This window comes from Phaethon lepturus, unplaced genomic scaffold, assembly GCF_000687285.1.
Source record: "Phaethon lepturus isolate BGI_N335 unplaced genomic scaffold, ASM68728v1 scaffold7346, whole genome shotgun sequence".
NCBI lineage: Eukaryota > Metazoa > Chordata > Aves > Phaethontiformes > Phaethontidae > Phaethon > Phaethon lepturus.
Window position 1 is genome coordinate 7648 of NW_010546842.1, and position 26347 is coordinate 33994.

General features: G+C 36.4%; 1 protein-coding gene across 1 annotated transcript; it reads right to left on the reverse strand.

Annotated features, from left to right (window-relative positions):
• Window positions 1-3586: 3586 nt before the first annotated feature.
• CUL4B (cullin 4B) lies at window positions 3587-26105 on the reverse strand. Its single transcript, XM_010289434.1, has 20 exons — window positions 25438-26105; window positions 22607-22722; window positions 17756-17859; window positions 16758-16827; window positions 16197-16270; window positions 15005-15167; window positions 14815-14904; window positions 14458-14540; window positions 13266-13333; window positions 12010-12128; window positions 10981-11173; window positions 9744-9848; window positions 9325-9435; window positions 8524-8609; window positions 7564-7671; window positions 7188-7301; window positions 6115-6220; window positions 5858-6030; window positions 5174-5326; window positions 3587-3991 (listed from the first exon to the last, which is right to left on the reverse strand). Exons 1-20 carry the CDS (start codon window positions 25967-25969, stop codon window positions 3896-3898), a joined length of 2664 nt encoding a protein of 887 aa, XP_010287736.1. The 5' UTR covers window positions 25970-26105; the 3' UTR covers window positions 3587-3895.
• Between the last annotated feature and the right edge of the window lie 242 nt (window positions 26106-26347).

A 26347-nucleotide genomic window follows, 5' to 3' on the forward strand; every position in this document is an offset into this window, starting at 1 on the left:
TTCTGGCACTTCTACACATTCTAATCCCGATTCAGAGTTTGCCAGGATGCCTATTTCCTTCCCCTCCAATAACTTTGTAGAAGACTTTGTTAAAAAAAAAAAAATTCAGGAATGGAAACCACTTAGAAAACTCAAGGGATTTTAATGACTGAATGAAGAAGGAACTACTTACTACTATATTTCAGTAGCAAACAGGTATTTTGCTATCAAAGCACAAGCTAAAGAATTTAAAGAAGCCACGAACATTAGTAAGCCCAACATACAGAACTTTAAGTAAGAAGGCATTTTACACACGAGTTTATCAACACAAAACTGTTTAATATTTATTAAATGACACAAAATACCTAGATAACAGACTCACTCTCTGAAAGGACATGTATTTACATTATTTACCAACTTAAGAAAGACTCTCTGTACCCATATCAGACTTATGAAACATAAAAAAGGTTTTGCTGCTTTTTGCATCGAAGGATGCAACGGGTGATACATGCCCTGTTTGCAAGTCTGCATAAACTGTAACTTTTTGATGCAGTGAAAAAGCACAATTTTATATTCTGGTAGCCGAGTGAAGAGGCTTCTGAAAAGTAACAGGGTTAGTTTTTTCCCCCACTCCAGACATACGCTGAAGAAGAACTGTTATACAAAAAGTATATTACATTTTTGAATGCTGCTGTACTCTTACAATTTTAGTGTAATGTTTCAAAGAAAATATTCTTCCTACTATATGAAATCACTAAAAAAAAAAGTGGTATTTGAACATTTCTTTCGATGCACACTTTTTTTAAGAAAGCATTAGGGCAAATGATATGTCTAGGAAAAAATGAAAGACTGACAAAAAAAAAGTAGAGACCAAAATATGAAGAACAGCTAAAGCAACGTAACAATTTGCTAGGGTTTGTTTTTTTTTATTAACTATTTACTTTGGCACCTTTGTGTAAACTATAGAACAAAACAACGTTTACAACACATTTGCAATTACAGCATTTAAACAAAATGGTCACTTTTTAAACCAGCCAAGACAAAAAAATAGTCCATTTATGGGTATAAAGATTAAAAAACCTAAAATATATATTTCTAAGAATAAACTGCAATTTCTTATGAACAAGGTGCTATAAACTGCATGCAAGAGTCAAGATTAAAAATGTGTGGCCAAACAGACAAGCTGTGTTACAGCCAGATGAGCTGTGGTCCTAGCCCACTTTAATTTTTTTCTTACAGAGATATATATGGCTCAATAGGCAGGCACATGATCCCAGCAAGAAGTTGCAGAGTTGTACGGCTGGACGATAGATCTTGGCTGCAGCTTTGTCATTAACCAGGAACGAACGAGACCTTAGCAGAAGAGATGAACAAGTTCTTGGGGAAAACCCATCAAGATACAAGAAGGAGAAGCCTTCTCCCCTCCCCTCTCTCGGCCTAGCCAGGGTTCTCACAGTCCTTCTTTGGGTTGCTTTAACTAGATTGCCGCTTAGGGTCTAGATGGTGGAAGTCTGATGAGATTTGAGGACATTTTCTAGATAGTATTTTCTGCATTTAAGTTACTGAAATGGATGGGATAAAAATTAAATAAATCTTCAGACCTTTCCCGTTAGTTTGACTGAATGCAACACACTTGTCTAATGAGGGAGGATTTTATCAGAATAGGTATTTTATACATGTAGTGGTCTTAGATTTATATGCTACAACAGACTGAATGGAACCACTTCAATACTGATACTCATCATCTCCTGTCTCCCAAAGAGTTAAGTCTTATGCTCCTTCTCCAAAACACCTTTTTAAAAGGAATCTTTTATTGGCTAAAGATACAAAACACATACAAGAAAAAGGAACATTGAATGCAAAATACAGAATTTGTTTGGTTTTGGGTTTCTTTTTGAGTTTGTGTGTGGGTGCGTTTTTCTTTTTTTTTTCTTTTTTTTTTTTTTTTTTTTTGGTTTTGGTGTGGGGTCGTTTTTTTTTTTTTTTTTTTTTTTTTTTTTTTTTTTTTAGCTGGGGGGACATTCTTTCCTCCCCAGTTGATCTCTGTTTGAACTAATAACTTAAAAGATTTGCAGGAGCAGTCTTCAAGTTTCTTACCAGATAACTCTACTATTAGTATTTTGCTTACAGAGGCAAGGGTGGTCCTGGACAACTACCAGTGCTTAGGCTGCAAGACTGTCAAAGGATAAGGTAGATATTCTGCAGATCAGAGCGCTGTATGACAGTTAGTAGAGGGTGACAGCAAATAATTTAGTAGGAGAAGAACCCCCATCTGCTTCACCTGTCAGCTGAGGACTGCATATAAAAGAGCTTGAGAGAAAACACAGCTGGAGAAAATAGGGAATTAAACAGTAGATCAAAAAAAGCAGTAAGGATGGGATGTGTCAGATAGAAAACACACACATACACACACTCTCCCTCTCTCACACATGCACGCCCCTGAATGCGGGATCACAGTGATAGAAGTTATAGATCATAGAGAGCTAAGTTACACTGCCACTGAACAAAAGTAAAATCTTACTTTCAAGAAATATCTGGTATTCCCCAGGACTATCAGTGCCTGAAAGAGGATGAGGTTTTTCATTGTGCTCTGCAACACAGCTGATCGTAGGTCTAAAGCCTGCCTGGATAAGGAAGAACTGGTATGTGGAGGAGTTACCTTTTCTGCTGACACTTTTTTTTTTCCCATATATTCCTGGCACATGCTGCTATGGCAATAAAAAAAATGCATTTTGTTGAAACAAAGCTCTACATTCAAGTGACTTATTCTCCCATGTCTTATAAAGATGCAAAGAATGCTCTCTGGTCATCTAAGAAAATATATTTTAGATGCCTTGTAGCAATACTTAACATTCTATATGAGAGGTAGGCTTCTGGGTTCTAGGAGGCCTGCCACATCTAGGGCTGAGTTCTTAAAGCTTTAAGTTAAAGCAGTCCAAAGCAGGCCAGTCTTAGAAGAGCTGCCCTGTCTAAACCTTGAGGTTAGTTCAAGTTTAGAATGTTGCAAAGCAAAACAAGTATTAAAATCCATTTGCAATTTTTGTTCTTACAGCTTTACCACAAGCATGGTGTGGCTTTTCATAGATATCTGTAAATAGATTCTCTTTCCTAGAGTATTGCTGCCAAGAGGTGAAGGCCTCCTACCCATGACTAGTAAAAACTGTCACTTTTTCCATTATGGCTGTTTTAGGCTTAAAATTCCCAAAGGTGAACACTAAGTCTTATAGGCAAGCCATATAAATCTAATCTGAACTTGTTTTGTTGTAGCAGTAGTTGTTTAAGAATGGTGTTTGTATATACAGTACATATGCCCACACTGCAAACTCTATACATTGTTTGATATTGGTACCATTTTCTCAATTGTGACAAAGAATATTTTCCATTAAATCAGCAATAAGCATAGCTTGGCTTATTCCCCATTTTCCCTCCCTCAAGGGAAAAATCCAAGTGTGGGCATCAACCAAACCAATGGTATGTTACTAACTGAAATGCATTCTGTACAGTAAATTAAAAGTTTGCATGCAGTTTAAGCATTTTAAAGGCTATTTTCTTATATTAACCAACCTTCCGTTTCCATTTAAAGGTGTGAAAGACATCTGTCATATCAAGGGACTCCTCTTCAGACCCAGAGACAAATGGAATCACAAAGACCAGGTACTTTCTTTCAGCTTTCTGCACATCTTACTAAATAACATGCAAAGAGTTCAACAGCATTCTTCTTAAAATGTAAATAGTACTCTTTAAATGGGCATGTTAACCACTGAAAGAAGTCCACTCTACTATACTTTTCCATTACACTGCTTTCATTCAATCATCGGTAGTATAAAAAGTCAATTAACGGGATCAACAGGCTAGTTTATCCACTGGCAACTGTGTATGACACCAAGTGTGCAGTAAAACAAAGGCCAACATATGTTTATGCAATATAGTTGTACTGATTTGGGTTTTCTTTATCTCTTTCCATGTAGTCCCTGTCAATTAAGGATTCTATTCTCTTCTTAAGGTCAGCAGGCTGTAAAATAAAGCAGATGTCAGCATTATTACTTTGCAGTCAATGTTTCTCAGTTCGTTCTTTCTACTTAAGGCAAATATCCATACTGTTTAAGATGGCTGAGGAAAAAGAAATCCCAGGTTAAAAAAAAAAAATCCCTTAAGGCATTAAAGCTTCTAAAGTCTGCAATGTATAATTGATTGAAGAGAAAGTTACAAAATTAGCTTGTAACTAAGCAGCTAAGCATAGACTTTTTACAGCAGGGAAGGATATTTGCTGCTGTCCGAACTCTAAAAGAACTGCAATTCATGCATTACGTACCGAAGTGTTTCTATTTCTGACTTACCTGGTAAAATATGGTACCAGTTTCATTCTACCTTGATGCAAGTAAGCTTTAAAATAGTTTGGGTGCCCTATGATTTTGTTGGGTGAAAGACTTTATAAAAAGTGTCTCATGATAAAGAGTGGGGAAAAGCATGTAAATCATCTACTATAACTGTGCAAAGCCCAACTGCAGTTTATGCAACACTTACAGGCCTGCAGGAACTTAACATGGTAACAAAACAGAACGAGATGGCAGTATCTTTTATTTTACATTTCTATTGATAGAAAGCACTGCACATTTGAACTCAGATGCATCAGTGTCTATTTGAAAATCCATTTCCATTTGCATACAAGAAGCTATTCATTTTATATTGCAACTGTGGGCTGCTTTAGCTTTGCGACATTCACCAATATCTAATTTTCATTCATATACGTGTGTGTATATATATATCTATATTAACCAATATAATCTGCCTGTACATTTATTGGTTACTAATTTATTAAAAAAGTATCAACAAAATTAAGAATAAAAACAATTCTGCATTACATATCTGAATAATTTTCCCCTTGTCCCCAAGAATACATTGCCAGAACACTTAACGGCAAGAAGAACAGCGTACAAGGAGAGCTAGCTTCACAGTTACTGCTAACAGACTCTGGTTGTGAAAGCCTTTGGTAATAGGTTTTAACTTACTAAGAGCCTGAGGTAATATTCAGATAAATGAATGCAACTGGCAGTTTAAAAATTCCTGAAAGTGAGTATTTTTCCTTCCTAATAGTAAAAAGATGCATGTTTTAGACAGAAGCACTGTTTAACTGAGGACAGGGAATATAAAAAGAAGTAGTGAAGTTTTAGAAGAAGAAAAATCAGTACTACACCTTTACTGGGAATTTAAGCTGGTTGTAGACCTCTGACACAAGCAGGTTGTGACTCAGTGTCTTGCGCATCTTCATGATTCGAACAATTGCAGCGTCAATCTGGTATTGCCGGTCCTGGAATACTCTCTCCGTAGTGCTTGCCTGTTCCTCTACCTGAGGGATCCATTTAGAAAAAATTTAATGAGAACCCTATGACTGTCAAAACAATTCCTCTCTGTATCTCCAAGAAAATTCTCAGTGTAAGACAGTAAAATGTCTGTTGTCAAATATCGGACATAAATCCTTTACAAATATGAAGACTGATTATTAAAAAAACCACCACTTGTACATGGAATTAAAAATATTTGCACAGATGTTACATTGGATGGCTGTCAGGGAAAATTCACTGTGAACTTGTTTCTATGTTCACAAACCAGTAAAGCTCCAGGGTCTGATCAAGTGTGAACATTCACTAATTGGAACTTCTCTTAAACAACCTTATTTAGAGACATCTAGCATCACGAGTGTCTAAGTATGGACATTTAAGTCTGCATTGTTACATATATTCTATCATCCAAATTATATGTGCAACTTTTACAAAGGTATCAGTATGTACGTTACAACCAAGAGGAAAAAAGCTTGTAAATGTGCAGACAAGATACTTAGTCCAAGGATCTGAACTCCATAGTATTAAAAAGAATATACCGTTTCTTTCATCTGAATTTGGTTGATCTTTATCCTGAAGAGCTTATGTCTGAAATCATCATTACATGTGAATTTATCACCGTCTTCGACATCCTTGCCTTTGGGGCTTTTAGTCAGTACTCTGGCTTTGCCACAAGCCAGAGATTGAAGTGTCCTTCTCAGCTCTCCATCCTCTAAAGCAGAAACAAGTTGTTTAGTTTTTTTTTTTTTTTTTTAGTAAGAACACTTGGAAATTGTCAGCTGTTTTCAATACCAACCTATCCCAGTGGCTTGCTTTATCTCCTCTAAACTGAACTCCTCTCCTTCATTAAACATGAGCAGCACCAGTGTCTGGAACAAGGAGACCTGAAGTTCTTTTCTGCCCTGTCACAAGGGAAATTACAAGACATCACTAGGCTGTTTGTTTTTGGTTTGCTTGGGGTTTTTGGGGAGGGAGTCACTCTTGTATGACAATTATTTCACTTAAAGGATGCAATTGTTGTTTTATTCGTTTGGGAATATGGAAGAATAAAAGTTACTGGTCATCTTATGTTTACTATCAAATGCAGAAGAAACTAGAGGTCAGAAGGTTAGACTATTATATCCAACGACAAAACTCACCCAAGATATGCATCAACTTACTCAAGACAAATCTCAAAGCAATGAGTGCTTAAAATTACAATTTGAAAGATCTCTAAGTCAAAGTGTAACACAAACATTAGTTTAAGAAACACACAGTATTAGGAACTATAGGATCTTTGAAATAAACAAGTTTGATAATACTTGTTTTAGCATTAACATTTTTCTGAAAAAAGAGAACTAGTAAGCATTCCTATTCCAAGATAAACCTTCTTGAAATATATTTGTGCCCATGAAAAAATACTGAAGGGGAATAACTGGAAGCCCTTGAAAAACAGTTTTTTTCTTGTACAATCCAAAACTCTTCTTTATTTCAGTAGTGAAAAGCTTACCTTAATGATGCTTAATGCTGTCAGATGAAGTAAGGTCATCCATGGAATATGGCCCCCTTTTTTTTCCTCCCCAGTATAAAAATGAGTGCAATTTTTAATATGCAACTAAACCCACTGTGTATTTTCCCCAAGCAGTAACCAACAATTTTTTTTTTTCTTCACAAATATAGAAATCAGATGCATCTTTTTAAGACCTTAATACATTTATTTCAGAAACTACCCATGCTGGAATTGATAGCAAGAGGTCAAAAGTTAAAAGTAATTGCAAAAGCAGTGCTAAGTTTTCCATCACAGCACAAAAAAGCTTCCCGATACATCCATAAACTACAACCCAGACTTGTAATCGGCAAAGCAACAGCAATAAGAAACAACACACTCACCTCTTTAAATTCTGCTTTTAGTACACAGTGTCCCAGTGTTGACTGCCACTGAAGTTTCCTACCACTGTGTTTTCCTAAATAAAAGGTCTTGAAAATCTCCTGCAGTTTTACCATCTAAAAAAAGAAGAAACTCAAAACACTAAAACACAATTTCTACTTTAAAAGCATCCTTCCCTCCTCCACAGTCAAATAAGCCTTAAATAAAGGCTTAGAAAAATGAAGGTAATTGCAAGAAAAGGAAACAAACTTTAATTAAAAAAAGACATTTCTGCATTTCTTTCTAAATATTATATGCATATTTAAACCAAGTTCCAGGTGATATCAAGATACGTTACTGATAGGCTGCTACTTGGTGTAAGGTGTCGATATTCATTACCTCTGGGGGCAAATGGACCTCCATAGGCACGTAGGTTGGCCAATAACCCATAGTCAGAATATTCACTGTTAGTTCAATGTTGCCAGGTACATTCTGATTTTGCATATACTGCAGAAAGAAACAAAGTAAATCGAAATAAAGCAATGTTTATTGAATATATTTCAGGTAGAGTTGAGAAGTTGGTTAGAACAGGCATTACGAGAGCACAGAAGACAAGTGACCTTATGATGTCTTTGCTATATAAACTGCAAGTTACATACAAGAAAATTAGGATAAGAAAATGCACTTTTTTAAAGTTCTAAAGGCACTTCCATACAGGAAGAAAATGGAAAAAGAAGTGTTTTAGCAGGCTGATGTGAAGATGTACCTAATTAGGTGTGAATGGAGGAAAGGATGTTAAAATTTGCTTTTAATCACAACATTAGAGAACCACCGGAACTAATCGGCAAAAACTTACAAGCCACTCAATCAGAATATAGTGGTGTCAAAAGTGTTTTGTAACTGGTGTTAACATGTTTTATAAGTTTACAATTCTCCTTTTATTACTGCAGGTGGTTTTGGTTTTTGTTTGGTTGTGTTTTTTTTTTTTTTTTTTTTAAAGCAGCTTCTTGTTTCAGGTTTTTTGCTTTGTTGCTCAGGAAAACGATTAATAAATTCAGCAAAATTTTCGAAAGCACAGACAGCACAGAATTAAGAAATTGATTTCAAGAGATTTTCAGTAGACACTTTTCCCAGTTGGGCTTTCGTCCACTCCTTTTGAAAGCAATCACCTACAAAGTTCTTTTCTCTGTAGTGAAGGAACATTACAGACAACTGGAATAATTCAAAAGGAGTTTAACTCAATTACAATAGAAACGTTGACAACTGAAGACATCCTGCACACTCTCATTGGGCTTTCTGAAAATAACTAATTCAAAAAGCAAGTAAATGAAGGAGCCATGGCAGGCTTTCCTGCAGTACCTGTTTAAATTGTATCATTATGTCTTTTGAAAGCTCCATATCTTTAAACATTCCTTCAAGTTTGCTGGTGAAAGCAGCTCCACATTCTATAAAAGAGAAAATTTACATCTTAAAAATTAATCTTGTTTATTTTCAACACCATAGAGTAGTTACCCTAAATATCAGAATGTACTTTGAAGCAAGATGACCTATTCCAGCATACATTCTTATATAAAGACTTGGATTCTAATTAAGATACAGAATAAGGTTATAAGCAAGAAGGGGGAAAATGTTTTACTGTGGCAGCTATTTTGCAACCCCACTGTTTTCCCATGTGGACATGACTGTTCATCCTAGGACCCCACTGGCAACCTGTCCCTCAGATAACACTTCTAATCCCTATCAGCTGCCTGACAAACTGTCTCTTGATGATAGAACAAGACCGAGTTCTCACTCAAAGACTCCATCCTATGAAACAATGAAGACCAGACTAGAAGACTGCTAGCTGGCAGCTTCACATTTCAGACCTTATATGGAGGGAATAAAAAGGAGAAGTCATCCTCAAGTTCCCTAAGCACATCACTGATTTGTTCAGAAGGTGACCTCAACTCTATCCCACAGGCCAAGATGCACAGTGTACTTTAAGCTTCTATTTTTTGGCTATTACTGCTGTAATTACAAAACTAAAAGCAAATGAGTCCCCTCAACACCCATTCAAGAATTGCACATGAGGTTTTTACTCCCTCATGTAAGGGGGAGCACTTCTGGGAAGGCCTGTTAAAATGGCTATTTTTAAAAGAAAGCAAGCAGATAGACATTTACCATGTTTGAGTTTGGAAAGCATAGATTTTTCAGCATCTACTGATGCACTCTTCCCAACCAATAGTCTCTTTGCTAGATCTTTTTTATAAAAGGCCTCAAAGACATCTTTTCCTGTAAGAGGTGAGATTTGACAGTGATCACAAATCATTGTTTCTTTTAAACAAACACTACTTACAAGAGGCCCAATTCAAAGCTCAGTAAAGCTAACAAGGGCCTTCACGCTAAGATTTCCACAGATTTCAAGTCATGTCTTGGTATCAGCATTTTAATGCACAAACTAGTTAAACAGCACTACACCAGCAAACAGCATCTAGAGAGAATGAACACTTGAAAACGCAGACAAACTGCAAAAAATATTTCAAAGTTCATATACGTTCCTGATTAAACAAATTTATCCCCACAAAAAAGGCAATACTTACCGTATATGAATCTAAATATTATCATAATTTTATCCAGCATTTTTTCAAGTTCTTCATCAGTAGCTTCTTTGTTGCCTGCACGAAGCTTTGAATCTACATATTTAGCTAAAAGAGTGTTAGGGAATAAAAAGTTTAGCACATGCTTAGTATCACAATAAAACAGTAATTTAATTTGTTTTTTAAATCCAATATTGTGAAATCTTGCAGAAATATAAAAGATCCTGAAATTACCGGCAAATCAGTTTCATCGCATCTGTCTTGATATATTTTCATAGAGGCTATAAAGTTATAAAAACATTATAGCCTAATCTCTTTTTTCAGATAAGCAGTTACTGCATCTTAACTTTATTCACAAACAGAATGTTAAAAATTATTTTTGTGTATGTAAAAAAATCCTCATCCATATTATGATTTCAAAGTAAAAAGTCACTATTGCTCTATATGGCTGACTGCGTCTGACTGACATGGCTATAATGCCATGTAAAAAAGAAAAAAAATATATAAACTGGTTATTTAAATGTCTTGAGTATACTGTTGAACTTCTCTAGTAGATTACTGTTTGTTTTAATTTCAAATGGTTTGGTAAGCACGTTACCAAAAAAAAAGGAGGGCAGATAATTTTAAAAAAGGAGGGCAGAAAGCATTTCTCCACAAGCCTAGCAGCACAACAGATTGCAAAGCAGGTATTATTCACTGTGTGGGGAAATGATTAAGGTATTCAAAAGTGCAGGGAGCCGGGCTTGTAATGCACAAATCTGTAAACAATGTTCTTTGCAAACTACAGAGACTCTGTCCCCCTAACATGAGAGGTACAGTGCATCCTCATCACTCTTCACTTTCATATATTAAAACATAGGTATCTATGTAGAGCCCCTAATAGCTCTGTGCACATGTGTTGGCAGCACAGTTCCATAAGCTTCTGAAAAAGTCAAATTATTAACAGTATTCTCACATCTGGACACCTGTCAATTGTTGGAACGCTCAAGTTCTGATGTTCTTCACTTTTCTATAGCCTAGGCAGTGAACTGATGAATAGAGCTTGTTCTTAATGTTTAATGTTATCCTACCAAGTAATTAATTTGCCTAATAAGGCACAGTAGATCCTCGGTTTGGCAATGCACTGTACATAATGTCTTTTAACACACAGTTCCAGCATATCACATCTGTAAGCTGCATCAGCAACTCCCTCTTGTCCCCCACCCAAATTTTCACAACGGAAGAAAATGAAGAAAAATACCTATGAGTTCAGCTGGCTTATTTGGTCTTTTGTTAATGAATGTTTCAAAGGCTTCTTTCATGGCATTTACAAACTTCTCATTCTTGAGAAAGCAAACATCAATAATATGGTCAACTTTGTCTTTAAAATCAAGTAGTTCTTGGACCATGGTTTTGTCTTTTTCTGGATTAATTACTATGGTGCTACCAAATGCCTGCAAAATAAAACACATCTTTCAATTAGCCCGAATAATTAATTTAAATGACAAGACATCTAAAAGCCCAAGTTACCTTTGTAATGTCTTGTTTATGGTATTCATATTAGTTCCACTAACACAACAGAAGTAATAACATTATGAAGGATTTACCACATAGTCATTCCTAGACCTTGTATGTTGATTCAAAACCAATTTATGAATAAGTAAACAGATTCAGAACTTTTGTCTGAAGAACTAAACTTAAGCACGACAAAATGAACACACCCCTTTTAAACATCTATATCCTCAGGTTTTACACAACTGAAGCTCCCACTAAACTAAATTTTATTTAACAGTACTCCTGTGATGTTACAAAGCCTTCCTTCAAACCAACCATACTTTCTGTGACAACATTTTCACTAAGTAGTAAGACAAAACATCTTAAGTGATATTAAAGTGCTTTGTGAACTTCAATTCGTTGGTAACTTAAGCTACCACTTATTCTGACAAGAAATTTTAGCAGGGAGAAGACAAACATTCTGCCATTACCAAAAAATGTCTATTGGACAAATGTAGTTGTCCCTCACAACTGACTATAAGCAAGAGAAAAACCCCAAATTTATTTGGAGTTTGGTAATTCAACTGAACATTCAATATTTTCTTCGATAGGGCAAGAACAGTTACTGCACTTTTCCTAGCACAGTTTCAAAAGCTGCCCATTAAATATATGTTTATAAGCAAGTAGTCTTTAAGTCTTAGAAAATCACAATAGTTTATAAAGATGACTCAAATATCTGTGCATAAACCCCATCGATAAAATAGTGGTATCTGTTCCAGAGTTCTAGAAGCAGTACCTTTATGTACTCGATCCAGTGTTGCAAGAGAACCTGTACTCCGCCTCTCACACGACTGAACAACTGATACAGAAGAGACAGATCTTGAATTCTGTTTTCATCAAGAAGGTGGTTTAAACCTGCAAATGAGAGAATGTCAATAGAAATTAAAACCAGAGTGATCCAAAGAAAGCACAGCATATTACTACAGTAAGCGACCTCTTCAAAACTAGTATTTTTTTAATCAGGCAATCAGTGGTTGTTTGTTTTTTGTTTTGTTTCGGGGTTTCATTTTTTTTTAAGCTACGTAATTTAACAGTGAAACCCAGAATGGCTACCTGAACTGACTTAAACCTTAAAAACTTTGCTATTGCTCTGGATATCTTAGGCTACGTGTACTTTAAGTAACATACTTATGACAACACCTTTGCTTACTTCTGTTTTACTATACCCTAAAGATTTTAAAGATTCACACTCTACTGATCTGTAGGAAAGTTTCCTTGGCAAGACAGAGCTCTGAGTCTCAATTCCAGCTGTAAAATAAATTTTACAGATGTCTGAAGGCAAGCAGCTTCAGGAAATATCTTCACCTTTCACTTTTTAACTTTTTGGCAGAGAAGGCCTGATGCTCTGCAGCAAGTTTCTAAGTAGATGGGTAAATATTGCAAATTTGATATTCCTCGCAATAAAGAATCTGTGACAGATGTGCAGAAGATGCTTACATACCTGTTTCATCCAGATTCTGTCTAGTAAGGACTTTGATCATTATATTACTCAACTCTTGCTGCACCCATATCCATTTCCAGACTATCCCACAGAGCAACTTGATGCCACAGAGACTACTGCAGAACTGAGGCAACGTACGTCATTGCTCAAATTGTACTAAATTTTTAAAACAAGCTGCTTTTTCTGAGCGGCAAGTAATCAGTGTTTTCCCTTTCTTATACAGCCATAATTCGAAGGCTACTCCTTTATCTCTGGATCTTCAAAATGCTGTTTAACACACTCAACTCAAGAGCCCCCTATTCTAGTTCTCCTTTTGCTTTGCTATGTATCTGCAGACAGCGCTGCGTTTCCTTACCTCTGACAAGGAGAATGGTACTTGCTCTCTTGCAAAATGGTCAATGCTATTTCATGAACTGAGTAGCAAAGGGATTACAGAATGATGTAGCTTGTGTCCTCCCCCAGCACCTGAATCTGTCACTTCCTTTTTCAGCACAGAAATTGAAAGCCCCGAAGCAGTAATTAGAAACATTTCTATAAAGAAGAAAGATTACCTTTCTGAAGGATGGCTGTTAAATGTTCACCTAGAAGTTGCTTTTCTACAGTAGCAATTAGTGGCTTCCTATAGAAAAAACGTTTAGAATTACTTATCCTTTTTTCCATTATTGACAGTTTTTAATTTTTGAGATTCTATTAACTACACTTGTCATTGTGAGTACTCTAATTATCTGTGGCCAAGAACCTAAAATAATTATACACATATTTATCCTTTTTCCTCCCCAGTAAGCAATCTTTTTTCTGTTTGCTGACTGAGGACTGAATTCACACAATAAGTCTGTTGTACGTGACCTCTAGGCAGCTGGACAATGATTCCATCAGTGAAGAAATTGAGCAAAAGTTTGTCAAAGAATATACCTTCTCCTGCTCTGTGGGAGGGGATTCAAGTCTTGGGAGACAAACCAAGGAGAAGAAAAAACACACCTCACGAGTCAAGAGGTATTAAAACAAAATAGGGAGTTGGCCACTAATAATGGTTTGGAAGAAGGAAGCCACTAAACAAGCTAAATGGTTTTAACAGATGAAGGAGGAAGGAAATAAAAATGTGTGACGGTAGCAAAAAACCACCTTCCTCTCAGAGAGATCCTCTGTACCTGCTCTTTAAGAAGTTGCTACCACTTGCTCGAAGAGTTTCGTTGTATTAGTGACCTACATTTTCTCTCAGACATGACAGCTGTGGCTTTATGTTACGAGAACATTTCGCCTGTCCTACCAGTCATGACCTCCACCTGACTGTATTTGAGGAAAGCCTGCCTCTAAGTAGAAAAGATCAAAGAGTAACATTATTCAGTAATTTCCCAGACTCCATAAAGAATACAGAAATATTTTTATGTAAATATTCAGAGCCTTTAGCTTAAGAATTCTCTGTCCTGGTCCTTATCATTTTCAGGTAGGATGACAGCTGATTAATTGCATCTCAGCAAGAAAGAGACTTTTGGACTGGGGGTGGCAGCCTATTTTTCTCCAACCAAATGCCCAGCAGCATTTATGTCAAAATAACTAGTGGCTTAGAAGAAGAGAATATTAGCTGTGTTAGCCAAGACAGTGCTTTATTGTAAACAAGGAATTGTGGGGAGCAAGAAGCATTTGATGGTCAGTCAATAACTGAAATAAATTGTAGCTATTAGATGGCCCTCAACAGAAGAGCCAAACAGCTAACAATACCAAGCAAAGAGAGATTGCACTTACTGTGTGCTCTGATCTAAATAGGTGATAATCCTGTCCGCTTCTTCTTCCAAGCGCTTGTTGACATGATGAAGATATTCTGGAACCTGAAAGTGCCAGAGTAGTTTTGTATGTTTTAAAAAAAATCAAGAGAAAAAAAAGATAATACTGGTCTAACAGCAGCAGAAGCTCCAGTTTTAAGCATAAATCATTAGCACCGTGACTGAAGGCATATGCATGGGAATTTGCTTTTTCAGAATACTATAAAATACAAGGATCACATTACTTCCCTGTACACCGGCTAAGACAGCACAATAGTTCCTCTCCCTGACAAATGCTTTGTCATTAGGCATAACAAATATCATTAAACACTCAAAATACCTCTCGTTCCTGCATAAGCCTCTGTCCCTCTGCTGCATACAGGCGGTTAGTCTCTTCCAAGAATCTATGTTCGAAAGAGTCTTGATAAATCTAGGGAGACAACACGATAGCAATCCAGGGTAAAGCTTACTGAGCACTAAAGAAGAATCTGAGCTTCTTACTGGTTTAAAGGTGAAACAAGTTTACTTACCTGCAAGTCAGAAAGCATGCTTAGAAGGCTTCGCAGTAAACTCCTATCGATAGCCTCACCATTTCTTTCTCTCTCAATCAGCAGAAGAATGCCATCAATAGTTTTGTTCTGAACCTTCTGATCACTGATTATATGAGTTCTGAACAATTCTAGCCCCATATCCCTAAAAAGAAAGAGTCTGTTCAAGAAATTGCGCAAGAATCAACCCCAAATATCCTCTATTAATGTAATTTGATCTAGATCAAATGGAGAGGCCAATAAATACTAGCATTCTTCAAATTCCTCATTCCTCTGCCCTCAAATCACTGACGACAAACAACCACATAAACACTAAAATAAACCACAACAAAGCATCAACAGCACGCTACAGATTCTGAAGACCAAAGCACGTATTTTTTCCTAAATAACCACCTAACTTTTGCAGCATCTTTCTTTTTGACTTGGTTGGCAGGATGATGGAAACTGAATGAACAGCAGCCTTAACGAGAAAAGGATAATGTCATCCTGGGTCCCAATTCCATGGTTAAGCTGTTGGACAGTTTTCTTTTTTGTCCATCACTTTCTAATCTCTAAGTCTTAGGCAGAGCTTAGAAAAACTAGGTGGTGTGAAAAGACAAGGATCTCTGCTCTGGGCATCCCAGTTAAAACTTTCCATGAATTTGAAACTGTGGGTCTGGACTCTTTTAGGGAAAGCCAGGCTCTCCATCCACACCTCCTTTAATCTCTGGCAAAGTAATTCAGGTAGTGCCCAAAGGCACTGTAGGACATTTACCAATTATTAAAATATTGGAGGGGGGCAGAGGTTGAAGTCCAAAAGAGAGCTTTTAATTTAGGTAACTTTTTCCTTCAAAAAAATACTTACAGAACTTTGAGTACTATGCATATTAGAGCCAGCACCTGAGCAACCCAAACCCTCGCTTTTCAGTTGTTGAACAGGCCCTTTCCTTTAACTGTGCATACTGGAAGTTGGTATCTACTTAGCTGAAATTTGCTATCACAGCTATTACAGAAGAATCCTGTAATTCATGGCAAATAAATTAAAAGTGAAATCTCCCTTTGCAACAAGCATGTATGCATTCACCACCTAATTTACAGGTCACTATAAAGCTTATATTAACACCTCCCCCAAATCAGCAGGATATGTCTGATAACTTAAATATACCTCCCATAATTTTATTCTTTGTGCCCTTACCAAATAGATGGCAGCATTGAATTCTGAAGTACGTAAGTTCGATCCAAGAACAAAAAGATACTTCTAATCATAATCTGTTATGAGAAGGAATAAAAAAGCCACAAACATTTTACTCTTGAAATTGAAGAGCAACACAAATTATGCTCAACAATAACAAAAAAATCCCACTGACAGGTTTCAGGCAGTGCTTTCTTAGACAGTGTTGATTTCTTTAAAATACTCCGCCAATCTCAGCGAGATGATCAATGCAACATTTAGCATCTTTCTGTATAAAAGGATAGCTTCTTTTATAATAGGTATAAAAGGAGAAAGGTCTGCATAGAAACAAGTTAGGACTTGAGTGGGAATGTTGAAGATCAGACCAATGTGTCAAGAAACACACTACAAAGTATTTTCAAAGCTTGATTTCTAACAAACTAGACACAGTTGTATTTCATGAAGAAGCCTTATATAAATTTAAAACATTTCAGAAGCACAGTATGTTTGTAAAGGAACAAAGTTAAGCAAAACATCGGCTGACTAGGCAACTGGTTTTCTTTAAAAAGATTTAAAAAACCTTACCATTTGTCTGCAGTGATCTTGCCAACATTTATCTATTTTCTTTAGAAAAAGGACACTATCCAATGAATCCATGAAGAAATCATTAAGAAAATTATTATTAATAGGTAGTGTTAGCAGTGAAATGAACCAACATTATTTTTTAAAAAAACACTTAACGGAGAGCACGAACTCACCTACCCCCAAAAAGATCCACTTAACTTCTTGCAACATGTTTATTTTTATTTTCAATGAGGGTTCTTGTGTTAATAATGAGAGATCAAAATTATTTTAACAATTTTTAAAAAAGAGGATCTAAATACTTTTGAATGGTTTGTCTAATCCTCCATCCCTGGAGAGTGGAACAAACATACATATCCCCATACCTCAAAACCCAACAATCCACAATACATGTAAGAGCCCACCACTACACATAGTATCATTCCAGCTCATGTTAAGAGATAATCTCAAAAGATAAATTTTGTCCTTAAAAGTTAACTTTTATTCAGCTCACTACATAGTTCTGGTACTAATTAATATCCACTCAACAGGATCTCAATCTGATACAACTCAAAACTTTTGAAAATAAAAACATTTTGATTCGCAGAACCACTAACATTATATGCTGCCAGACCACTAGCACTTTTCAAAAGGAAAACAAGAACTACTTGTCAGAAGACTTTTCTGTTTACCTGAGCATGGCAAGTTCAGCATATAAAAAAGCCTCAAGTGATGCAGCGAATACAGCCTTGCTGTAAGTCTAATATGAGCTTTTGTAAGATGTCAAAGTGTTTCATAAATACCAATGAAACTTTCTCACAAACTTCTCAAATGGTTACAGACATAAAGGAACTAGTCGTGTTCTCTGAGGTCCTACAAAAAATGAAAACAGACCCAATTATGCAAAAGCTAGGAATTCAGATTACCATGGCCTAGTGTCATGAACTAGTCAAAAGAAATCCATCACTACATACTGGCAGGTAAAAATGTTTTTGCTTGTCAACAGCTAAAAAAAAGGATATTCTCTGAATTGGTGAATTTGTGCTTTAATGTGGTCTTCACAGATCTGTCTCAATTGTTTGTACAAGTTTGCAGAAATCTTGTAGGAGCAGAGATTTTCAACAGCCTGAAGTAAAAAGAAACAGATACTAAGAAATCTGTTGATATTCTTATATGTGGTTTTACAAGGAAAGGAAAAAACCCCAAACAACAGAACAACCATGGAACTCTTCTGCTTCTCACTCAAAAATCTACCAGCTTTTAATTGTAACATAGTTAACAGCTGTAGGCAAAACACCAGAGAAACATGGCACTATATATGGCACTATACTGGTAATAAGAGAGAAAAGCAGGCCATGCCCTGAACATCTTACACTTTATTTCAGTTGGAATACCAATATCTCACAAGGAACTGCAGGACTTGCATCTCTGAGAACAAGGATGTTAGTTTAATATGTTCCAGCAGCTTGCTGGGTTTCATACTTCAAAGCAGACACTTAAGGTCTTAATAAAATTAACTGCCGTGCTCTGCAAGTCACACTAATGTTAGCAGAAAAGCACCGCTAGTGTTATTTCCTTTGCAGTCTTTCCTTGATTAAGCTTCCCTCATCCCCCAAAATAAACACATATACACATATATAAAGAATATGTGTATCTCTATCCATCAACCCCTTGCCTGAATAGTTATAGTCCTGAACAATTTTTAGCAGTATGACTACATTCCAGATGTTTACCATGACAAATCTCAGATTTCTAGATCATAATCAAGTGTTAGAAGAATGGTCGCTGTGCTTCACAATGAGAAGCAAAAAAAAGTTTAATGGAGACATGTCTTGGAGATTGATCAAGCAAACAAGCATTCTTAAGTCTGTAAGCATAACTCAAGACTTTTCCAAAACTTATACCAATTCCCCAGATTTGGAAAGCAACTGAGCAACTTAAACTCTTTGCAGGTTGGTAAAAGACACAGTATGTGATTACTCTGTAAAACATCTGGAGAAGCTAGAGAGGAGAGGTACGTATGATGTTCAACTAATGCCTTTTTTTTTTTTAATGGAAAATACTTCAGTTGCCAGAACAACCAACTCATACGAAAAAAAGGACTGGAAGGTGCAGTTTGTTCTCCAGCAACTGCAGGCAACCATGCAGGGACAGCATAGTTCAAAAGTATACAGAGCAGATCTACTCCATCACACTGAAGTCCCCCAGAACACTTCCCAACAGACCAAATAGAAGCTACCAGCAAACAGTAAGCAGCCACCACTAAAAGCACCAGCAACAACGAAAACAGCTAAACAAAGAGTTCCTCAGTTTATCCTAGGATATCAACAGTAATCATTCTCAGTACCAACAGTAAACAACTCTCTAGAGCAAATGCACTACAGCTAATGCTGGTTCCAGGACATAGAGGAGTTAAAAAAACCACTGCCACCACACAAACCACAAAAAATCGCCCCCAAAACAAAAGCATCCCACACAACAATAACAAAAAAAGGAAAACCAAACCTGCATGAGCTTACTGTCAGAAACAAACAGGTATAGCAAGAGAGTGAGTGTGCCAATTAAGATTAAAAAAGGCCTGAATGATGATTATTAGGAAAGCCAGAATTATCACTTAAGCATACGTATCTGCGTATTTGGAAATAGCAACAAATTCAACGCTCTGCCTTAACACTTAAGAAACCCCAAACAAATACAATGATGTGGTAGGAAAACATACTGTACAGTTCACTGTTCAGAGTAGGTTATGGACACTGCTCAGCCCTATTCTGCTATTGTACCCAAGCGTCAGGCTCTAAATGAAATAGCAGCAAAACAGGAAATAACCACTGCTGTGATTTCAGAAGAAAAAGGGAATGGAAAACACTAAGCTTGAAGACCCTAATTAGATCTTCAACAAGCGCAATAAACAGGTTTCTTCTTTTCTCCCACTTACTTTGGAGACGCCAACTGAGAGCTCGGAAGATGCATGTTTTAGATAGAACTTACGAGTTACCTGCATAACCACAGTTAGTCTCGCTTCTACCTACCAGCCTAGGACACCAGCAGCCATTTTGCTCTGTCAGTTCATCTGTCTCAACTACCAACATTTTCATAACTGCTGTCTAACAGAACAAGTACTATTTGACAATGCTGCTCCCAATCCTGAAAAGAAATAGCCTCTGCACTGTAGATGAACAACCAACCACTAACTCTTAGTGAAATAAGCTAGCATATATAAATATACTTACTTTTATGTAGCATTCATATAAAGCTATGCTTTTGCATTTGTGTATCAGAAATTCCAAAATGTTAAACACATGTCTGCTAGTACGGGGTGTTTGAACATCAAGTGCAAAACTTCTGCATCTTCAATGATAACATCCACAGAAATGTTTTAATTTGTGGATTCTGTTCAGCTGGCACCTTTTTTTTTTTAAAGAGATTACACTTTCTAAGCACACAAATACAAAACCTTTTACTAAGACTTGCTCTGTGGAGCATAACATCACTACTGAATATTATGCTTTGTAAGTTTAATTCCCAGAGTTACACAAAAACAACTGTAACATATCAAAAACTCCCAACAACTTTAGGGGGTCTAGTTCACAAAATTATCTTGTTCCAAATTAGTCGAATAAAGCTTTCTGATTAGGGAATCTGTGCCCTGAAGATGGTCAGAACATCCAAAGGCAAAGCATCATACTTTCTTTGTGTAACGTATATTCTGTTGTTTGCATTTTTTGTTTGTTTTAATCACAGCATCCACATCTGGATTTGTGAACTGGGGAAAGTAAGGAAAAGAACTGAACACAGCCCTGATGAGAGAAAATTGTAATTTTCCAGAAGTACTTAACTCTGCGATTGATTAAGAAAAATTAACTAGGGACCTGGTACCAAATATCTAGATCTCTATTTTCTGGTACTAATCTAAGGAAAATCATGCTAATAAAGAAGCTTTCAATTCTGTAGCACTTTAGCTACTCAAAGATACGTATCGTTTCTCTTGCTGGGGAGAAACAAAGCAAGTACAAAGCTAGTGCCCCACAAAGAAATAAAGCCTCAAAACATTTGCTCAGTGGGATTTTCCAACACAGACATGAGTTAAACCAAACTCGAGAAATTAAAAAAAGTAGTATCTTGTTTTGAGGGATGCAGCAGAACTTCTGCACTCTTTTGCAATTCCCCTCTATGCTTGGATAATGGTGTCTGCCAAGGCATATTTGGCAACAGATTCATTTACCAGGCAGCTGTTCAGAAATGACATTAGTTTAGCATTTAAAAACACTAGTGATTCCTATTACTAATTTTAAACCAAGACATTTATTTTTAGATTTATATAAAAAAAGAAAAATTTCATACTTGATTGCACTCTATTTCATTGAAAAATATCTAAGTTATTACAACGTTAAAACAGAGATTTAAAAAGAAAAAAAAAAGTGTATTTTTGCTTTTCTGAGCACAAGCAACATTAAATTAAGCCTCTGGTAAAAGTGAGCAGAAATTTAAGCAGTAACTGTGAAGCAAAAGCAAGGCTTTCAAAAGGACTTTGTATTTTAAAACAATTTTGGATAACCTTCAAGTATTTAATTAACAGTTAGTTGCTCTGTTGTTCAGTCTAAAGTAATTTACAATACCACTCAATAGAGTGCATTGTAATTGGCTATTAGTTTCACCAAGATTTGCGAGAGTAACAATACTATTGTTAGAGTAACAATACTATGTATTATCCTGACAAACTGCTAAAAAACCTATTTTTAGATTAATTGAACATTATAAAAATATTATAATGAGCTTAAAAACACACCAGACTGAGGAATCTGGCCCATAAGGTTCTCTGTTCCATGATAAATGGCAATTTATCCTTCCCTAAATCTATCCCCAAACCTTGTGCAAACAGGATTTTTCTCCCCAACTTTTCACAGAACAGTCATATCCAAATGCATCTTTTATTGAAAAGGGGAGGGCAGGGGAAGAAGAGGTACTAAAAACAGATGGAGGGAAGGCTACATACACACACCGAGGAACAAATCAAACAACTAACGAGATAATAAAGGCTTTAAAAGTAGAGTAAAAAGTATAAATGCTTCTTAATATGTAGCTAAAGCAGTACTGTTGCTAGGCCACTGAAACCGCAAGTACCGCAGTGTTAGCAGGGAAAAGGGTGAGGAGGGGGAGAAATCTTCCTAACACATTCAGCTGAAAAAGCAGAAGTGAAGCTTATTAAAAAAGTTAGGAAATGCAGTTCCAGTCTGATCACTTCCTAAAACATTCAGGGCAAAACAATCAGAGCTGCTGCTGGGAATAAATTTTGATTCTCAGTTGTCAGAACAGAAAGAATGCTGAATAATCAAAAATTACAGTCAAACAAAAATAATACAATTCATGAAGAAAAATGGTATTCTATTTACTTTTAAGAAGTCAAATAAAAAGTTCCAGTTTTTAAATTATTTATGATCCTCAATCATGAACAGATACTGTCTTCAGAAAAAGTATTCTATTTTAATATAATTTGTCTATTTCTTACCTAAACACCAATATTTTAGGATTTCACATTTCTCCTTTAACAGCTACACACCATAAACCCCAAAACAGTAAAGGGAATACAGCTCCTTGCCTTATTTAATTCTTGTTAAGTGTTGCAAGGGAAACCATACCTTAGATCATGTTGTAGCAAGTAAAAAAATTTCCAAGTTCAATGTTAGGTCTTTTGAAACTTTTACTGACTATTTTAAAATTTGAGAAACTATTTAATGAAAAGTTTTCAGTGACAAAAGCAGCTATCAAGCAAAATGTCATGTTCTTACCACTGTATCAAAAGTGTTTTAAGCAAAAAAAAAATCCACCAACAAAACAAAAAACTGTACCACACCACTTTTACTTAAACCACTTACCTGATAGAGTTCCTCTAAATTGTACTTGATTGAAGTACTGTTCTGGATAGCTTCTACAGCTTCCTTCAGTTTTTGCCAGGTTTCATCTGTGTAGTTTTCAGGCAATTTGGGTTTATCTTTAAGAGAAATTATTATATAGAGTTTGAAAAAGTATTTAGCAAAAACAGAATATTTTACCTTCTACAGAAATGAAAAATGTAGTTTTGAGAAGAAAGAGGTATGGGCAGATACTCTAGATTTTAATTAATACTTGCATGAAAGGAACACATTAGTGTAAAAACAGTATCTTATTTACATTTGAAATAGTAATGCACTGTAAAAATTCGGCATTGCTCTTCACCTACACATCACAGCATCTGTAACCCAAACAGTATGTGTGATTTTTATAAATCACAATACTGCGTCTGAGCACCTGAAGACAGAGTAAAAGGCTAACAACCAGCAAGAATGTCCTACATCTTCATTACACTCTTCTTCACTACCAGGACAGTACAGCTAAAAGAAACTGAACATAAAACCTGAAGATGATGGATTAAAAGATACAGAGTTGCGTTAGCTTATTTTTTTTAACTCACTGCTCATTAATTCTGCTCTGTATTAACAGTTGGAAAGAAGCCCTCAAGAAACATGCATGGAAATACTGTAATTATAATAGTACAGGCTTTATGGTTGCAAGGAAAACCTTCCTATTTTAGAGTAATCCATTTACATTTGTCTTGGGTTGGGACAGTGGGTATTTGTTAGCATTAAGACCTCTTTTAACGTTCAAATAGCTCAAGCTTTGCAGACTTGACTCTGTTATTTTTTTGAGCCTTCTAGAAATGCCCCTGCTATACAGCATCTTCAACAAGACTAACGCATTTACAGCGGGCTAACAGAGATTCCCCAAGTCACATCCTCAGAATACCAGGACTATTTTAAAAGTCTGTGTGTTCTCATTAACTAGCTAAAATGACTGTTTTTGTTCTAATAAGCACGTTCACAAATGGAGAAGGAAGGAGAAAATTTAGGGAGGAAGTCACATGCATATCCACGCCTCCAACAGGTGAGATTGGCTCAGAGTTTATAGTCTATTAAAATCGACTTTTACATAACTAAAGGTAAAAAACAAATAGTAAATCTTTATGATTTCTCTAAAAATAACAGAGAAGTAATTTTTTTGTCCTAACCTACAATATTGGCAATATCACAAGATTAGCTGTATCATAAGAATCGAGAGAGAGAAAGACACAACTAACTACAAGCAAGGCTTGCCTGTTTTCACTAGCAACTAATGCATATGCTACTTAGCAGTAAATACCAAGATTCTGATTTTAGGAAGTTATTTAAGTTGTAAAGGATGTTATTGCTATCACACTAAGATAAAGACAATAATCTCAAGATTATTACTCAGTTCAGCATCTGAGAGTAAATAAAAAGTAAATCTGTCAGATTCCTGAGATATCCTTTTTAGGCAAGTGATTCAAATAATTCATAAGCAATGATGATCACAGCACCATGCAATCCGTGACATTTAACAAATATTTTAAACATGAAAAGTTGACTTCCCTTAAAGATAACAGCGTACAAGCAACACAAGAATGGCATTTATTTCCCACTATCATGCATCGTAAGTATAAATACTAAAACAATCAGTCAAATTAAATGATGATGATGATGATGATGTGATGGGCAGAGAACATTCCTAAGAATTAGGAGGACCTTAAAGCAAAGTGTTACACTGTGATCATGAACTGCTCTAAAACTACAGTGGCTAAAATAATCCCAATTCTTACCTTCTGCAATACCTCTACAGAACCTTTTTATCAACTGTTTAGAAATTAGTTATAATGTAAATAATGTATTTTCCCCTCAACCCCAAAAACATATAGAAAAAGGAAAGAAACCCAAGAAAGCAAGCTGTTGGAGTATTTTAGAAGACAGCAAGAGGCTGAAAATGAGAAAAGCCCACGATTTCCCCATCTTTATGGGGGGAAAAAAATTACAGAACTCCAAGCTTTCTGCCTACACCTATTTGTATTTCTGTTTACTAGAAAATGAAGCAGCATCACAGCAGAAAAGTTTCATTTCTCTGCTTCAGTTGGCCTCTAGTAACAATACTTGAGAATCTCAAACACATCTTTTGAGAAAATTTATAAAATAATGTAAGCTTGTAAAGTGAGAATATGTTAAGACAGAGAAAAGACATGAAAGAGTTAAACGATAAAAATTACAGCAAGGATATTGCAAGGAAAACACTCAGCAAAAATCTGAACTGCCCACTTTAAAGGCAAGTGGGGAAACCAGAAAGGAAATCCACCATAATAGCCTGATAATCACCTTAGTTTCAACATATAAAACTAAGCACAGGCAGATTAACCTATAAACAGACAACATGGATAGAAGCAAGACATAAAGATTCAGCCCCAATTTAAGAAAATGCATTCTGTGCAAAGACTTACAATAAACTGGGCTAAAATATATACTAAGCCCTGAATCAGGATTACTAGAAAAGAAATAGCAAACATTAAAAGCTTGAAGAAAGGCGATTTACGCACTTATGTAATAAAACCTTTTGCCTAACATACAAGTTAAGGCCTTCTCAACAGAGTGGAAGGAGTCTGAAAAACAATCCCAAGCAGCAAAGTGTAGCTCAGGATGTATACATGACTGGGCAAGTATGCACCATAAAACATTATTCCCCCTTTACATAAGTACAGAAACATTCACTACAGAAAAGCATTTCCTGTAAAACTTGGGAGTTACTTGAATGCTAACCAGTTTTCAAGTTGAAAACAAACCAAAGTTGAGCACCAGCTCCCCATAGGTTGTGACAAATTATGGCCTGTTACCTTTAAAGTTCTTGATCACTAATTTCTTAGCAGAGCCAGGTTTACTGTTGGCAAAACTGGAAACAGTAGAGGAGGCAGCTTTGGTCAGGCCATTTGCATGGTGCCCCACAGCCACTGACGAAATTAAAAGGCTTTTATTTTTGAGCTGTTGTTGGTGCTGCTGTTGAGAAGAGGCAGCAGGAGAGGAGGAGGAAGAAGACTCTTCAGCCATCTTCACATCGAGTCCAATAAAATCCACGGAGTCCTCAAAGCGCAGCTTCTTCTGGAGGTGATGGTTAGAGGAGGCAACCCCTGAGGAGGAGCACGAGGAAGTGGTGATGACGGAGGAAGATGATGAGGAGGTGTTTTTGGAAGGAGAAGAGGCGCAGGAAGAAATGGAATCAAATTCTTCTCTTTCAGAATTGCTGTTGCTGCTGTTATTTAACTTTCTCTTCTTGCAGGAGGAGCTGCTGCTGGTATTACCATCAGTGGCAGGTCTGACCTCCTGGGCTGCAGCTGGGGGGTTGGGGGAAGAGAAACCTGTGGGAAACATGAACACACAGAAGTGAACAGGCTGAGGGGCATCAAATCCTTGTGGTGTGACAAAGAGAGAGAGAGAGTTTTAGTCAGTCTCTGTTTGGTGTCTCTCGGGAGGGGGGGTGTCTTTCAACTTCTCTCTCTCATCAGCAGAGTCCTTCTGTATTCCCTCTCCTTCGCTTTCTTCTTTCTCGGAAGAATCACTTTATCGTCTCTCTTCCCCTTCTCTTTTATTACTTTGTTTCTTCTTGTAGTTTGTCTCTGCTTTCCTGCTTTTACTCCTTTCTCAGCAGAGCGTCTCCGTTCCTGCCTCTCGCCACCCACTAATTTTTTTCAATTCTTCTCTCCAACACCAGTATTTCCCCACGGCTGCCCGCTCCCCCAGCTTTTCCGT

What these genes read in the sequence shown, in the direction of transcription:
- CUL4B (XM_010289434.1), bottom strand. Translation starts at nt 25,969, where the DNA reads ATGTTTCCCACAGGTTTCTCTTCCCCCAACCCCCCAGCTGCAGCCCAG. An exon ending in ACTGGATCGAGTACATAAAG is followed by an intron (nt 11,174 to 12,009) that starts GTACTGCTTCTA and finishes TTTATTTTGCAG; the next exon opens with GCATTTGGTAGCACCATAGT. An exon ending in AATATTTAGATTCATATACG is followed by an intron (nt 9,436 to 9,743) that starts GTAAGTATTGCC and finishes CACCTCTTACAG; the next exon opens with GAAAAGATGTCTTTGAGGCC.